We start from the raw sequence: 14,506 nt of genomic DNA, 5'->3' as shown, positions 1-14,506 counted from the left end.
AAAGTGGTTGTGCCTTATATGATATGGATGGAGTATCTAATTAACTAATTAACCAGCTCGATCGATCGACATATAGTGCCACTGTGCAGTCTGTACTACGTGTGGAAAATTGCAGCTAATCAGAGACCACATGGTGATTGTGTTATATACGGAAATCGTACTAAACGATCGTTATCATTAATTGATGTTACTATTTCTTATTTTATTTGCTCACAAGTCAAACAAACTGAGAAATGGGTTCAACTTAATCTGATCCATCCTAACCCTTAAATCAAACACATGCTAAAAGAACTAAAGACTAATAAGTGCACGCTCATGTGGACGTCCTCCGCACGAACACTTTCTCACGCATTATTATAGCTTCATTGGTCGCTAAGAATTGATTATGTGTCAAATGGTTTATTAACATAAAAAAATAATAGTGAAAATGTTTATATGTATGTGTGCGCGCGCGCGCGCGTGTTTAGTGACTTGAAAACTAATTCTGGACAAAAATACATTGAAAAAAAAAATCCCTAAAATCAACCTTAAAATTTATATTTTAGTGATGGCTGATTCTATAGAGGGTAAACGATAAGGTTTACCGTTCTGGTCGCGTACATGTGGTGGAGAATAACCGGTGATGCGATTTCATGTTAGCTTCTCATCTCATCCGAATAGAAGATGGACCGAGCATTGAGCTTAGAAATTGTTTGGATGGATTGCACGCAAATATGCGACGTGAATAGTACACTGGTGAAGAAACTATCTTTGGTCGGTCGACCAAATTTCACAATAGTCCCGGTTGTATTAAAAACCGGGACTAAAAATATCTTTAGTCCCGGTTTTAAAGCTCCAGGGGTACTTTCTAATCTTTAGTACCGGTTGGTGTTACCAACCGGGACTAAAGATCTATTTGTAGTCCCGGTTGATAACACCAACCGGGAAAAAAGATCGCCATAAACTTTACTCCCGGTTGGTGTTATTAACCGGGACTAAAGATTTATTTGTAGTCACGGTTGATAACACCGACCGGGAAAAAAGATCGACGCGGAGATCGGAGAGGCCTACGCGATCGGATCGAGGTATCTCCTCCCCTCCTTTAACTCCTCCATCCTCCTCTCCTCAACCTTATCTCCTCCTCTCCTTTTAACTCTCTCCTCAACCTTATCTATTCCTCTCCTTCTCCTCTCTACACAGCAGCGGTGGGGCGAGGAGATGCTAGGCTGGCGCGAGGGCGGCGGGGTGCGGAGGGCGGCGCGGCGCCCGGTGAGGCGGTGGCCGCCGGCGGCGGCCTTTGAGGTGGCAGCCTGCGGCGGCAAGGCGCGGATGGCCGGCCGGCCGGCGCGGCGAGGCGGCGCCTAGCAGTTTTTTTCTTTCTTTCTTTCTTTTTTGAGAATCTGAGCTGAGCTGAGATTGTTGTGAGATGTATTTGATTTGTGTGTGATGTGAATATGTGATAGAATTTTGTAGAAGTTGTGATGTAATTTTTTTTAAGATTTTGTGATGTATTTGAGATGATCGATTTGTGGATTTGAAGGCAATTTGAGGATGATTGTTTTGGGATTTTGGGGACGGGATAGGGTTAGGGTGAAATCAATATATTAAAAATAATAAAGAGAAGAAAATAATAAAAAAAGCAACCGGATTTGCCTCTTTAGTCCCAGTTGGTGTTATCAACCGGGACTAAAGATAAACACCAACCGGGACTAAAAATCGATTTTTACTCCCGGTTATCTCACCCGGGACTAAAGATAGGATTCGTAGTCCCGGTTGGAAAACCGGGACTATATAGAGGTTACGAACCAGGAGTAAAAACCACTTCTCCACCTGTGGTACTTTGTATTTATTGTTTTTATGAAATTTGTCTTCTTTTGTGTGGAAAGTTTTTCAAACATAAGTGCTTAGCCATTAGATGAGAAAGTTAGGCCCTGTTTGATTCAGCTTAGGATTATTATAATATGAATTATTAGGAGTAAGCTAAAACAAACAATTAGATTATTACGATAGATTATTATAATCTGTAAGCCAGATCGCTATAATCTAATAATCTTATCTGGAGGAGCTTTTTCCAGATTATTGGATGGCTAAAGACCCACTACCCTTATATGCCTTCAATAATCCAGAGAAACAAACAACTCACAGCTTATTTTATATTAGCTTATTATAATCCAGCTTAGAGTAATCTGATTTAATAACCTAGATTATAATAAACTTAAGCTGAAAAAAACATAGTCTTGTATGGAGCACTACTGTTCAGTGAAGTAGAGGAACATTTTATTGTTCGGGACCTTTGGGGTAGAATGTTTTGCCTTTTAACAGAAAGTTTCTTTCTTATTCCGTTCTTATTTCATTAGCAGTTTTGACTAAAAAATTATTCACAAATTTGCAAGAAATCCGATGCTTAGTTTTCCTTTTTACCATAAGCTAAATAATCAACTTCCATCCACAACAATCTAGAAGGTCTTTTTTACAGCATGTCCACCTACTTGCAATCTACACGACTAAATAATAATATCCTAGACGTAAAATGGTCATAAAAAAGACCACAATTTTGTATTGTTTATTCTTGATCGTTCGTTTTGTTTTTTAGAAAATATGGTTAGTATTTTTGTTGCTATTATATAATAAAACATGAATAATATTTTATGTGTGACTAATTTTTTAATTCTTTCATAAAATTTTTAAATAAGACAAACGTAAGACGAACGGTCAAACTTTAGACACGGAATCTCACAACTGCACTTAAAATGGTACGAAGGTGGAATGTATTAAATATATATGGTCAAAATAGTAATTAAATGACGGAGGGAGTAATATCTTCCCCATAAAATTAGAAGTCTCTGCTCACCCAAAATAGGTTATCGTCGGGGATATAATAAATGAGGACGTGACGATGCACGATTTTGTACGACAAATTCCGAGGCCAGACTATCGTTTTATTTGAATTTTCTTTTTTAAAAAAATAGTCACACATAAAGTACTATTTATGCTTTATCATCTAATATCAATAAAAGTACTAATTATAAATTTTTTAAATAAGATAAATGGTTAAACGTTGGATATGAACAAAACTACACTTGTTTTGGAATGAAGGGAGTACTACTTGATTTTGGTTTCCAAAGATCTCTTATCAATGGGCTTGTTATTACTGCTTAATGCTTCACAAAGTACTAAAAGTCCACTACAACTCCTGAAAATGCCCCGCAATTCAAAGACCAAAAGATTGCCCGTTCAGTAATCAAGGGCTCTTGACAAATTGCATTCACGAAAACGCCCCCAGCGAATGCTGAGTAAAACAGGTTGCGATCACGGGGCGCACAATTTGTCAAGAGCCGTGCGCACGCGAACTGTTGGAAAAAACTCGAGACGACAACAGTGCGTTCAATAATGCGCTACATCACCTTTATCAAACTCACAGCTGCCAAGAAACTCAAGAAAGACAGGCACCACAGACTTGTCAGTTGCCACTTGCCACCCGATATCTTCGATCTCATCGTCATTGGCATTTCTTAATTCATCGATATATATTTATCCAGATTCGTTGTCTTAAAAAATATTCTTAAGACCACATCTTTTACCCTATCACATATATGCCGATATCAAACTTAAAACTTAATTTTGAATTTTGAGTTGAGTTGATTTTGAGATTTTTTTTCATCACAGTTTCTTTTTTAAGATTGGCGTTTAAGTTATGAAGAACACATATAGACAGGTTTTAACTATAAATTATTTTATTGCTAATACATCATTTGTCGAATTATTAGTAATTGATTTGGCGTATTATCTGTAATTGGCCAACTGATGGCAGCCCTACAACTGATACTTGGATATATTAAGAAATCAATCAGAGTTGTTTGCCACTACATGCAGCAATTTATTCTCGACTCTCTATCATGCATGAGCTTGAAAGCGACTATTCCTCCAATAACATGAAGCAAGTGAAACAAAATCAAGAGCTCAAGGAGCACTGATCAACGTGCTTGATGTAAATTATAAAATAATTTTTTAAAAAGAGAGAGAGAGAGAGTGGAAGAAATCTAGAAGCAAATGACACCCAGAAGACGGCCAGAAGAACTACACCAGTACCGCACAATTAAATTATTGAGGATCATACATATTCTTGTCCCCTAATGATTGAGGCAGTGTATTACTGTATTTGCTACATGCTCAGATGAAATTCAGAGATGTGAGCGCGGCCAATAGCTTCTGGAACATAAAAATACAAGTGATACTCTCATACAGTTGCATAGTGTGCATCCTGATTAGCGCTTTGTGCCTGGACGAGGGGGGCCAAGATAGTTCGTCACCAAGCCCATAACTGCAAACCTGGCAATATCACAATTTTGGTGAGTTTCTTCTAGTGAAAGATCTGGTGACATAGAGAAACATTGTAGGAAATCAAAGACCAAAAGTTGGCGGAAGGGAACATAGGGTGTGTTTGGCAGTTGTAAGTGGCTGCTGGCTGCAGCTGCCTTGAACTGCCGCAGCTGCAGTCGCTGCGGTAGCTAGCACAGCTGATCAGCCCCATAAGTCCATCAGGAAATTTATTTTCTTAACAACTTGTTCCTTTCTATTAAAAACATGAAACATTTTTTGGTTGACATAGCATGATATCTGAAATCTAGATAAAATTTCTGTGGTCAATAAAGCATTACTCAACGCGATCACGTTGAGGATATTAGATATTTTATTTGGAGATGACCACTTGAGTAGTTCAGCTTTCTGAAATCTGAAACATACCCCTGATAAAATATTCTTAAATAAAGCAGAACGACAGAATGCACAACATGGGAAGGTGGTATATAGACCCCTTCCAAATTGTAGATATATCTAGTTGATTTGACAACTTCTGTATTCTTAGTGTTGTTTTCATAGTGCAGTAATAGACCAACCTTGTAACTTTGTTTTTAACACCACCAATTAACCAAGCATATCACCTATGACTATACCTATGTCAAATTTGAGCAATAATAAGTTTAATAGGTACGCAAAGTTAGATTATTTCAACTGTGCCGAAGAAGTACGCAAGTCCCAAAAGAAGGCAGGTAAGGTTTAAGAAGAATCCTTGACAAATAAACTTTCATCCTAAAAATCCTTTCAACTAATAGAATTTCATTCCTCTGCACTAGAGAGAAACATTATTTGAATTATTGTTTGATAAGCAATGGTATCTCATTGAATATGGTTAGAAACTTAGAGTGGTAATTATTGAGTGAATCAGCTAAGTAGCTACTCCCTTCGTTTCAGGTTATAAGACATTTTGACTTTGGTCAAAGTCAAATTACTTCAAGTTTGACTAAGTTTATAGACAAATATAGTAATATTTATAATATCAAATTAGTTTCATTAAATTGATAATTGAATATATTTTCATAATAAATTTGTCTTGGGTTGAAATATTTTTATTTTTTTCTACAAACTTAGTCAAACTTGAAGCAATTTGACTTTGACCAAAGTCAAAACGTCTTATAACCTGAAACTGAGGTAGTAACATCTAAGGGGTGTTCTAATCAGCTTATGTCTTTATGGATTATGGGCACCACAGTTCACAAACCACGATTTTTCTACATCAGCATTGTGTAAATAACTTGTTCTGAGCTATTATATTCATTAGGTTTATAATATTTATTATTTAATTTATCCCTATAAGCAAGGTGGAGACCACAGATCAAGAGACTGGGGATTGGATGAAATTGTCACAGAAGAGGGACAAAAGAAGATGTTGGCTGTTTTATTAATTTCCTGCTTTATCCTGTGTTTGATCCAGTAGTTCAAGACAAGTTGGTTGTAGTGGTGTTTGTCGGAGTGTTGTCATGTCTTTTATCCTTTGCTGCTCTAGCTACTTAAACTCTGTTAAGACTTTTGTCATCTCATTTCGGTAATGAAATGGAGAGTTCTTGCTCTCTTTCTCAAAAAATAAAAATAATCCCTATAAGCAATTTCCATAATCTGTCCAATCATCATCTAGAATGCTCACGAAGTTTAAAATTAGTTCCCCAGTGCTTATTACCTTACTTCTCATTCACCACATTAATAAAGTACCAAACTAGCATTACAATTTACAAACTCCAAGTCAGGGCAGCTATGCACAAAGAGTGGAAAATGATGGGAATAGCTAATCATGTACGTTATAATGACTACACCTATGAGAAATGGCATTCACAATACAAGATGGGTGTATAATTTCCACTTGGGTCAAGCTGATAACCGTTCCTTTCCAATGCAAAGACAGTACGTCCCATAAATTTATCATTGTGAACAGACATTCAGATCATACAACGCGAAACCAGAGGACATAAAAGTACTAAGGGTGTGTTTAGTTCACGCTAAAATTGGAAGTTTGGTTGAAATTTGAACGATGTGACGGAAAAGTTGGAAGTTTGTGTATGTAGGAAAGTTTTGATGTGATGGAAAAGTTGGAAGTTTGAAGAAAAACTTTGGATCTAAACTCGGCTTAAATAAGTTGATGACTATAAATATTTTGGTTAACTTCTAGTTTAATTAATACAGACCATCAAATTGTCTTACTGCCAAAGCATATGTTGCTGCATGTTCCTCTAGATTTGAAATTCGAGTAGTATTTCCTAGTGGTTAAACAATGCATAAAGTAAATACGTGAAGGGAACTCACATGAAAGCCATGGATAACTGCTTGAGATCATTCTCGAAATTCTTCATGTTCACCAGAGACTGCGCGCAGAAGATGATAGCGATCCACGAGCACACCTTGTACTGCAAACAAACAGGTTGCAAGCCGATTTTAAACAAAGCCAACAATGACCCAGCGAAATAACAATACATCAGAACATCGCCACCACCGATTACTTAGCAACCCGCAATTCACAAAGCGTGGGGGATACAGATCTAGCAGCCTCTCGCGCAGATCCATCTAAACTCAGATCGGAGCCCGAGCATGAGCAAGGCAGACGGGGAGCGTAGGTCGGGAGCGACGAGTAGTGGAAGGCGTGGTGCTTGCTCTGAGATCGAATCGAGATACCGTACCCGGAGCATGACGCCGAGGACGCCGAAGACGACGGCGAGGAACCCCGCGTAGTCGATGGGCAGGTCCTGCGGCGACAGCTTCGGCGGCGTGTACTGCCTCGCCGTCGACGGCTGCCGCGGGTCGTTCACCCCCGCACCCCCGCCGCCGCCGCCGCCCGACGACGTCGCCTCCTTCATCTCCTCTCCTCTCCCCTCCCCGATTCGAAACAAAACGAGAGTAGGAAGAAACTGGAGGAAGAAGATGAGGAGGAAAAAAAAAGAAGAGTAGTTAATTGGATTGGGCCGGGCCCACCGGCCCACGGCTAGGGCCCACCGCTTCGGTCCGAGCACTGAAAAGTCAAAGCGGCGCACGAGTCGGCTTCCTCCAGTTTCACACTGCTTCGTCCGTCCCCTCTGCTGCTTCTTTTTTTTGTCGCCCACTCCTCTCTCTCTCTCTCTCTCGCTCTCTGGCTCGCGAGCTCCAAAACCCTAACTCCCTGAGCTAGCCGCGGCGCGGAGGGGGAAGCCGGGGAGGTCGGAGCAGCGCCGGCGCGGTGCCTCATCGCCGCCGCGCGGTCTATTCGGTATGCGCCCCCGCGATTGCTGGCTCCAGCTCGCTTGCACGCACGCTCGTTTTTTGGTAGCTTAGCTTTGGCTGTTTAAGCGGTTGAGCTGAGCTGCGAATTTTAAGTGGGGTTTCTAGTGCTAAGCTTCTAATTGCACTGTGTGCGCGTGTATTTGTGATTAGCTCAAGTAGTTTTGGGGTTTAATTAGATTCGTATTGAGCTTGGGGTTTTGGGGTTTTGGTATTACTGTGTGTTAGGACATTAGCTGTTGCTTGGTGGTATACCGCATTCAGTTCTTGCAGTACTGTAGTAGCTTCGAGAGGTCCGCTCTAAATCTCTTTTTGACCTGCTGCTAGCTAACTGGCTACAAGCGTGGAGGTTCACCGGCAATTATACTCGATCGCGATCCATGGTTTTTGAAGGACTGTCCTTACCATTGCCCTGTTAAGATGTTGAATGTTACTAGCTTACTAGTTACTGTACATTGTTTGATATAATTTGATTGTTGAATGCGATTGTAGTTGGTCCAAACTTTGTGATTAAGATGTAGTTGGCATGTGGTACATGCCTTGAAGAGACGTACCTTAGTGTTTATTGGCATCCCGCATGGTACACAAGTCAAGCAGTTACTCAATGTTAGTAAATTGAAGGGGAGACATATTAAGTGATCACTGTTTTAAGGGTGTCAGATAGCTGTGCATCCTCATTTCTATTCTCTTCAATTAAGATGTACCTCATCCTTAATTTTTCTAACAGTGGGTACACACTTTAGGCTGTAAGATGCATTACTATTAACTGTTGGGTTGCCACGCTACACATGCTCATTGGCTAGTTATTTGAAAAATAAAAAAGAACTTCACCAGTCAAATTGTGCTGTAGGCATAGTTAAATCTTAAAATGATTACATCATGATAGTACTTGATAGGACTGTAAGCCCAACTCAATACCCTGTGTCACTCACTCATCATGTTTCTGAAGGGAGTACTCTTAGCCATTAGCAATGTTAGGCTATGATACAGTTTTATCAATTACTATAGCATGCTGACTAAAAGTACTACTTTTTCACGTTTCAGGGGACCAGTGAATTTCTTATTGCAGTCCTGGTATGGTGAGTGCACCAAAATGTTGGCAAAAGTAAATGAATCTGGTATAAAAGATACGTCAGTCAACTGCAGTACGTCTGGTTTTCAACAAGATGCTAATTATGAATTCTCAAACCGAGCTTTACAACATGGATATTCAGTTCCCGGACCAGTCTTTGAAGAAAAATCTTTTTCAGCGGCCCAAGAGTTTGTTCAGAATAGTCACCAATTTGACCACTTCTTGAGACCTTTTCGGCCTGGACAATGTGAAGGAATGCAGATGCCAAATGATAACCTAGACATCACCCAACGCAGCATTCTTTCTAATGCATCGTGTCTTGATCATGCAGAAGAAATAACTTCATATGATACTGATGGTTATGACGATAGAACAATCTCATTTGGAAGTAGCTGTAGCACAATACCTGCAAGTTATCCATATATTAGCCCTTTGCAAAGAAATCACCTCATTTCAGACACACGGGACTGTACTTGGACTGCTCTTATGCAAGAATCTCTGGAAGCGTCTAACAGTAACAATGGACTCAATGAAGATTGCAGTGACTTGACTTTCAGTAATACAGAATTTTCAGGTGGGAATAAAATGCAAAATCAAGTTGTCTGGGACAATGGCTGCCTAACAAGTCCATCTTTTACCTCAAATTTTTTGCCTTTCCCTGGAGATGCTGAGTCCGCATTCACAAGTGCCAGCACTGTTTGTAACTTACAAAATTTTGTTGATCTCCCACATGATATGAATAATAACGAGCAAGACAAACCATCTTCTGAGCTCAGAGCGCCCCAACAGAAAGGGGCAACAAGAAGCCATATTTGTCAACATCGAGATGAAATGCATTCTGCTGAATGGGGAACATATCCTGGTAATGAAGACTCTGATTTGATGCCAGCTGCACAGGATAAGCAGAATAAAGTATTGCATGCACAGTTCAATTCATCTGTTATTAATATAGATGGATCTGCGGGTAGTGGCATGGAAAAGCTACATGGCCTGTATGAATGTGAAGAGCAAATGGAAATTGATTCACTTCTTAATTCATTCAGTGCACCAAGTGATGCTTTTTCACAATCATATGAAATATTCCAGAAAAGGTAAACCTGATTGTAATCTCATTATATCATTGCTGTAATAAATTCACTATTTCATTTCCAGTCTAAAGTTGAAATCTGCTTGCATAGAATTAGTATTGTTGTTCTAAAATTATGCACTCTGTATTCTGCATCTTGAACTTCTGTTAAACCAAATTTAATGAAATGCAGTGAAAGTTTTGTTGGTCTTGACAAAAAGGTTAAATTAGAGGAAAGTGTTTCTGCCACATGCTTCAGCAATACCGTTCCTTGTATGCAATCTGGGGCTCCTGAGTCAGCTATATCTGATGGATCTTCTTGTCATCAACAGTATAATTCTACTTCTCAAGTAACTGATTTATTTTACACTTCAGCATCTCAATGGGCAACAACGTCAAGTTCTGTTTTGCCTTTACCTTTTTGTGGGTCCAATCCAGTGAGTTGCCTGGGGGCAAATGGTGAAGATCACTTGCTTACCGATGACCATACTTTACTGCATGAGCAACGAAGGGCTGTTTGTGGTACTAGCTATGATTTGACTGATAATGTTGCTAATCCTGTTCTTGAGTTCACAAATATTTTGGATGGTCAATCTAGTCTCAACAAAACATATATATCCCATGATGGATTAGTGGCAACCAATGGTGTATGGAAAGGACACCGTGACGTGATGGAAAATCACCCACTCGGAGTATATTCTTCAAGCCATGCCAGGCATCCACAAATGGAGCTGCCCATGACATGTACTTCTCATGTTCTACTGCCTCCTCCAAACCTGTCCAACAACCCCAACTCATCATTTGTCAGAGGAACAGAGCTTAAGAAGGCCGAGCTAATGGGAGCATACAGCACTACAGAGAATTACTTGGATCTTGATAATTCTGAAAGGAAGGGCATCATCTGCCCTAAATCTTCTGAACAAAATGTTGCCGAGAATATTTGTAATAAAGCAGCTGAATACCAATGTAATGATTATAGCCAAATTGTTTGTAATCAGCAAACAGTTCTACTCCCACTGAATAAAGCTTCACATTTCGGTGGTTTGCCAACGAAGAAGTTTGATGGTAAGCTGGTTTCACGGCAAAAAAAGCGGAAAAGGGCAACAAGTCTTCTATCGTGGCATGCACAAGTAATGTCTGGTTGTAGCAAGACACATCATACAAGGTGATGATTTTGGATTAGAAAAACCCTAAATCCCTAATATGAATATACTACAAATATTCCTTTGCTTTTCAGTGGAGTTTGCTTTTGTTGACAGATGGGCTAATAATTACTGTAATATTTCTGCAGAAAACCTGAGTTGGATTGGGCTCATGCTACCAGGAGATTGGTTGAGAAGGTTGTACATTTTTTTCAAGTTGTATAAGAACCCTTTCTATTGTACTGTATCATTTTACTTGGACTGACGAGCTTATTATCCACACCAGGTAGATGCTGAAAATATGAAGACGAAAAATAGCACATTTGTGTCTCAAGCTCAGAAAAGACTTGCTTTCACAACTAAGCTGATGCAGTACATACTTCCTGTTCTGCCAGATAGACTTCTTGCAGCAAATGCTATTGATTCCTGTGAAACCATTGTATACCGCACTTCTCGACTGGCCCTTCCTGACGCATTTAACCCAGCTATATCTTCTGTCAGTGATGCAAATAACTTCATACCAACTGAGAGCATGTAAGGTTTTTGTTTGAATTTTTTATCCCTGTTTTAGCTTAAGATCTACAATTCAAAATGATAGTTTTAACAAAATAAGATAAAAAATCTAGATAAGTAAGGAATCCTAATGTAGTCCAACAGGTTATAATTACTTCTTCCAGTCACAGATACCTGTTGTTTTGGACATACCATTGGTCAAAACTTTCATATTTTTTGAGTTTTATATCTTTTCAAATATTTAGAATGTATATGTGTGAAATCATATGGTTAGGTTCATCTCAAAAAGTACTTCCATAATACATTTTTTTTAGATTTTACAAATATATATTAAATGGAAATCATTGATCAGTATTGCATTTTGGACACCATGCCCATGTCAAAAATGACATGTCTGACCAGGAGTATATATATGTCATAACCAGCTGTACGTTTATTGCTACTATCCATAAACATTGGCACTACTCCCATCTTGCATTGATATCGAGAATCTTCTTGTGGTATTTGGCCAGGCCACAGAATCAGACTAGCACTTCTGAAAAGGAAGACGATAAACTTGTACCTGAAGTTCTGGAAACATTCACCATGAGGTTTGATGAGCTGCAAAATTCCTTCTCAAGGTGCGGATTTTTTTTCCCAAGACTGGCAGTCTTGTCAATGTTAATGTTGTCATACATCTTGACCAGCTATAGACCTTTGCCCCACTTTAGACAGCACCAAAGTTGTATTGCCAATTTCTGGCATAATATCCTCTAGTTTTCAGCACCTTGCACTGCCAAAATTGCAAATAGGCCTTCACTGTGTATTTGTGTATTTCAGAGCTGAGAGGGCAACCACGTTTCAAGATTTGGCAACCGAGACACGGGATTTGGAGCGGTGGTCCATTCTCCACCATTTTATAAAGTTGCATAAATACTCTAGATTGCATGAGGATGATGTCTCGAATATTAGACCCAAACCCTGCAGATCAACCATCCGGAAGCATGCTGGGCCTGATCAAGTGTCAGTGGACTTTCTGAATAGTGTTCGTTGTCGCCTCCTGAACTAGAATTGGTCAGTTACTAACAATTCTAGCCCCTGTTTTGCCCTGTCCTCCGCAGCCCGTGCATGTTGTAAAGCCGGGCTGTTCAGGAGCATATATTAACCATAGCATGTACTACGGCCCCCTTCTCCTGCTAGGAGATTATATATATCTTGATTCTTGTATATTCTGGAACTAGACGCGGGAGCTGTGTTGATGCCCTTTTGCGAAGAGCTACAGTATGCTTACTAAACGAAATTAACACTGGTACTGAAAGCAATATCTACTAGCTTCAAGATGTTCTTTTTCGTCCGGTTCTCTTTACACTTGAGATAATGGTCTGTCCACCGGGGAGCCATGGTGGGAATTATCCAATTTTCATGTCTACATATTTGTACAGGTACAAATGTTTTACCCAGGATTTCGATTGCTGACCCTTAAGCATTTCCCGTACCTTTTTTTATTTTTAAAGATAACTAGTGTGTGCGCATGTGTTTCATTGTAGTTATGTAGAGGCGGAGAGTGTTCTAAGTGTGGTTATATCACCTTGATATAATTGATTGAGTTCAATAAAGTTTCTATTATTTAAAAAAAGTTGGAAATGTTATGATATTGTCGAGATGCAAATTATTTTCTATAATTTTGTAAAGGGCACGAGTATAAAAGCTAAAATGGGTGAAAACTGTACTAATTTAAAACTCCATTGAACTTGATAGGATGGATCAGCCAATTATGTATCTTTGGTTGATGTTTAGCACCCGATTGGAATTCGGTAAAAGTTCTCTCATAGTTTCTGAATTAAGGGTGAGTTTGAGAGGGGGATTGAGAAGGTTGAGAAGATACGTAAAACGAGGTGAGCCATTAGCGCATGATTAATTGAGTATTAACTATTTTAAATTTTAAAAATGGATTAATATGATTTTTTAAAGCAACTTTCCTATAGAAAATTTTTACAAAAAATACACCGTTTAGTAGTTTGGGAAGCATGCGCGCGGAATACGATATCCTTTTCTCACCCAATCTCCTAGAACTCATCACGAAGAACGCAGCGTAAATGTTTTTCATGGACATTTTGCTCACCAAATAGAGCCTCGGTATAGTTCTTTAGCATATAATAAGTAAAATGGGAATTGATTAATTTATCATAAACTGGTTTTGAAACAAGCACTAACTTTTACTTCTAGTTTTGTCGTTTCCATTTGCAGCAGTCATTTACACCCGCTAGCTGGAGCTTTATGTGTTGATGACTTGATGTTAGCTGCTGAATGGATGTTTACATGGCTATATGAACTTGAAGCACAATGCCTAAACCAGTGACGGAGCCAGCGGTGACATCGGCCCTAGACGGATGGTCTTGGTTGGATCCTTCGGGCTATTAAATAGCCCTTCAAAATCTTACTATTTAGGAGTATTAAACGTAAATTACTGACAAAATCAATTCCATAACCTCTAGACTATTTTGCGAGACGAATCTAACGAGGTATATTAATCTATGATTAGCGGATGATTACTGTTGCATCACTGTAGCAAATCATGGATTAATATATCTCGTTAGATTCGTATCACAAAATAGCCTAGAGGTTATGGAATAGATTTTATCAGTAATCTACGTTTAATACTCCTAAATAACAATATTTCGGAGGGCTATTTAATAGCCTGAAGCATCCAAACAGAGCCGATGAAGAGCATTTTTAGATCAGTGTTCACGGATGTTTCACCGATCAACGGTGACAGTAGTAACTGATAACGCTAGTGGCGGAATCTCGGGACTACTTCCAATTAGGGGGAATTTAACTATTTGCTACTTTAAGGTTTGGCAATTATCCAAATGCCTTTCTTAGACCCTGTTTAAATGGGACTAAAACTTTTAAGTCTCTATCACATCGGATGTTTGGACACTAATTATAAATATTAAACGCAGACTATTAATAAAACCCGTCCATAATCTTGGACTAATTCGCGAGACGAATCTATTGAGCCTAATTAACCAATGATTAGCCTATGTGATGCTACAGTAAACATTCTCTAATTATAGATTAATTAGGCTTAAAAAATTGTCTCGCAAATTAGCTTTCATTTATGTAATTATTTTTGTAAGTAGTCTATATTTAATACTCTAAATTAGTGTCTAAATA

General features: G+C 39.0%; 2 protein-coding genes across 2 annotated transcripts; one reads left to right on the top strand and one right to left on the bottom strand.

The window, feature by feature from the left end:
• Positions 1 to 4,057: 4,057 nt before the first annotated feature.
• On the bottom strand, positions 4,058 to 7,202 carry LOC4334160 (protein Asterix). Its single transcript, XM_015776191.2, has 3 exons — positions 6,984 to 7,202; positions 6,613 to 6,713; positions 4,058 to 4,308 (listed from the first exon to the last, which is right to left on the bottom strand). Exons 1-3 carry the CDS (start codon positions 7,158 to 7,160, stop codon positions 4,245 to 4,247), a joined length of 342 nt encoding a protein of 113 aa, XP_015631677.1. The 5' UTR covers positions 7,161 to 7,202; the 3' UTR covers positions 4,058 to 4,244.
• A 176-nt stretch (positions 7,203 to 7,378) lies between these two features.
• On the top strand, positions 7,379 to 12,679 carry LOC4334159 (uncharacterized). Its single transcript, XM_015776190.3, has 7 exons — positions 7,379 to 7,546; positions 8,602 to 9,720; positions 9,889 to 10,860; positions 10,987 to 11,035; positions 11,124 to 11,371; positions 11,863 to 11,970; positions 12,170 to 12,679. The coding sequence occupies exons 2-7, from the start codon at positions 8,651 to 8,653 to the stop codon at positions 12,396 to 12,398; spliced, it is 2,676 nt and encodes an 891-aa protein (XP_015631676.1). The 5' UTR covers positions 7,379 to 7,546; positions 8,602 to 8,650; the 3' UTR covers positions 12,399 to 12,679.
• The last annotated feature ends 1,827 nt before the right edge of the window (positions 12,680 to 14,506 follow it).

Source organism: Oryza sativa, chromosome 3 (assembly GCF_034140825.1).
Source record: "Oryza sativa Japonica Group chromosome 3, ASM3414082v1".
NCBI classification, from domain to species: Eukaryota; Viridiplantae; Streptophyta; class Magnoliopsida; order Poales; family Poaceae; genus Oryza; species Oryza sativa.
Note: the sequence above shows the minus strand (reverse complement) of the source record. Positions and strands in the feature narration are given on the sequence as shown.

What these genes read in the sequence shown, in the direction of transcription:
- LOC4334159 (XM_015776190.3), top strand. Translation starts at nt 8,651, where the DNA reads ATGTTGGCAAAAGTAAATGAATCTGGTATAAAAGATACGTCAGTCAAC. An exon ending in TATGAAATATTCCAGAAAAG is followed by an intron (nt 9,721 to 9,888) that starts GTAAACCTGATT and finishes AATGAAATGCAG; the next exon opens with TGAAAGTTTTGTTGGTCTTG. An exon ending in TTCATACCAACTGAGAGCAT is followed by an intron (nt 11,372 to 11,862) that starts GTAAGGTTTTTG and finishes GTATTTGGCCAG; the next exon opens with GCCACAGAATCAGACTAGCA.
- LOC4334160 (XM_015776191.2), bottom strand. Translation starts at nt 7,160, where the DNA reads ATGAAGGAGGCGACGTCGTCGGGCGGCGGCGGCGGCGGGGGTGCGGGG. An exon ending in TCCTCGGCGTCATGCTCCGG is followed by an intron (nt 6,714 to 6,983) that starts GTACGGTATCTC and finishes GTTTGTTTGCAG; the next exon opens with TACAAGGTGTGCTCGTGGAT. An exon ending in CAGTTATCCATGGCTTTCAT is followed by an intron (nt 4,309 to 6,612) that starts GTGAGTTCCCTT and finishes TGATATTGCCAG; the next exon opens with GTTTGCAGTTATGGGCTTGG.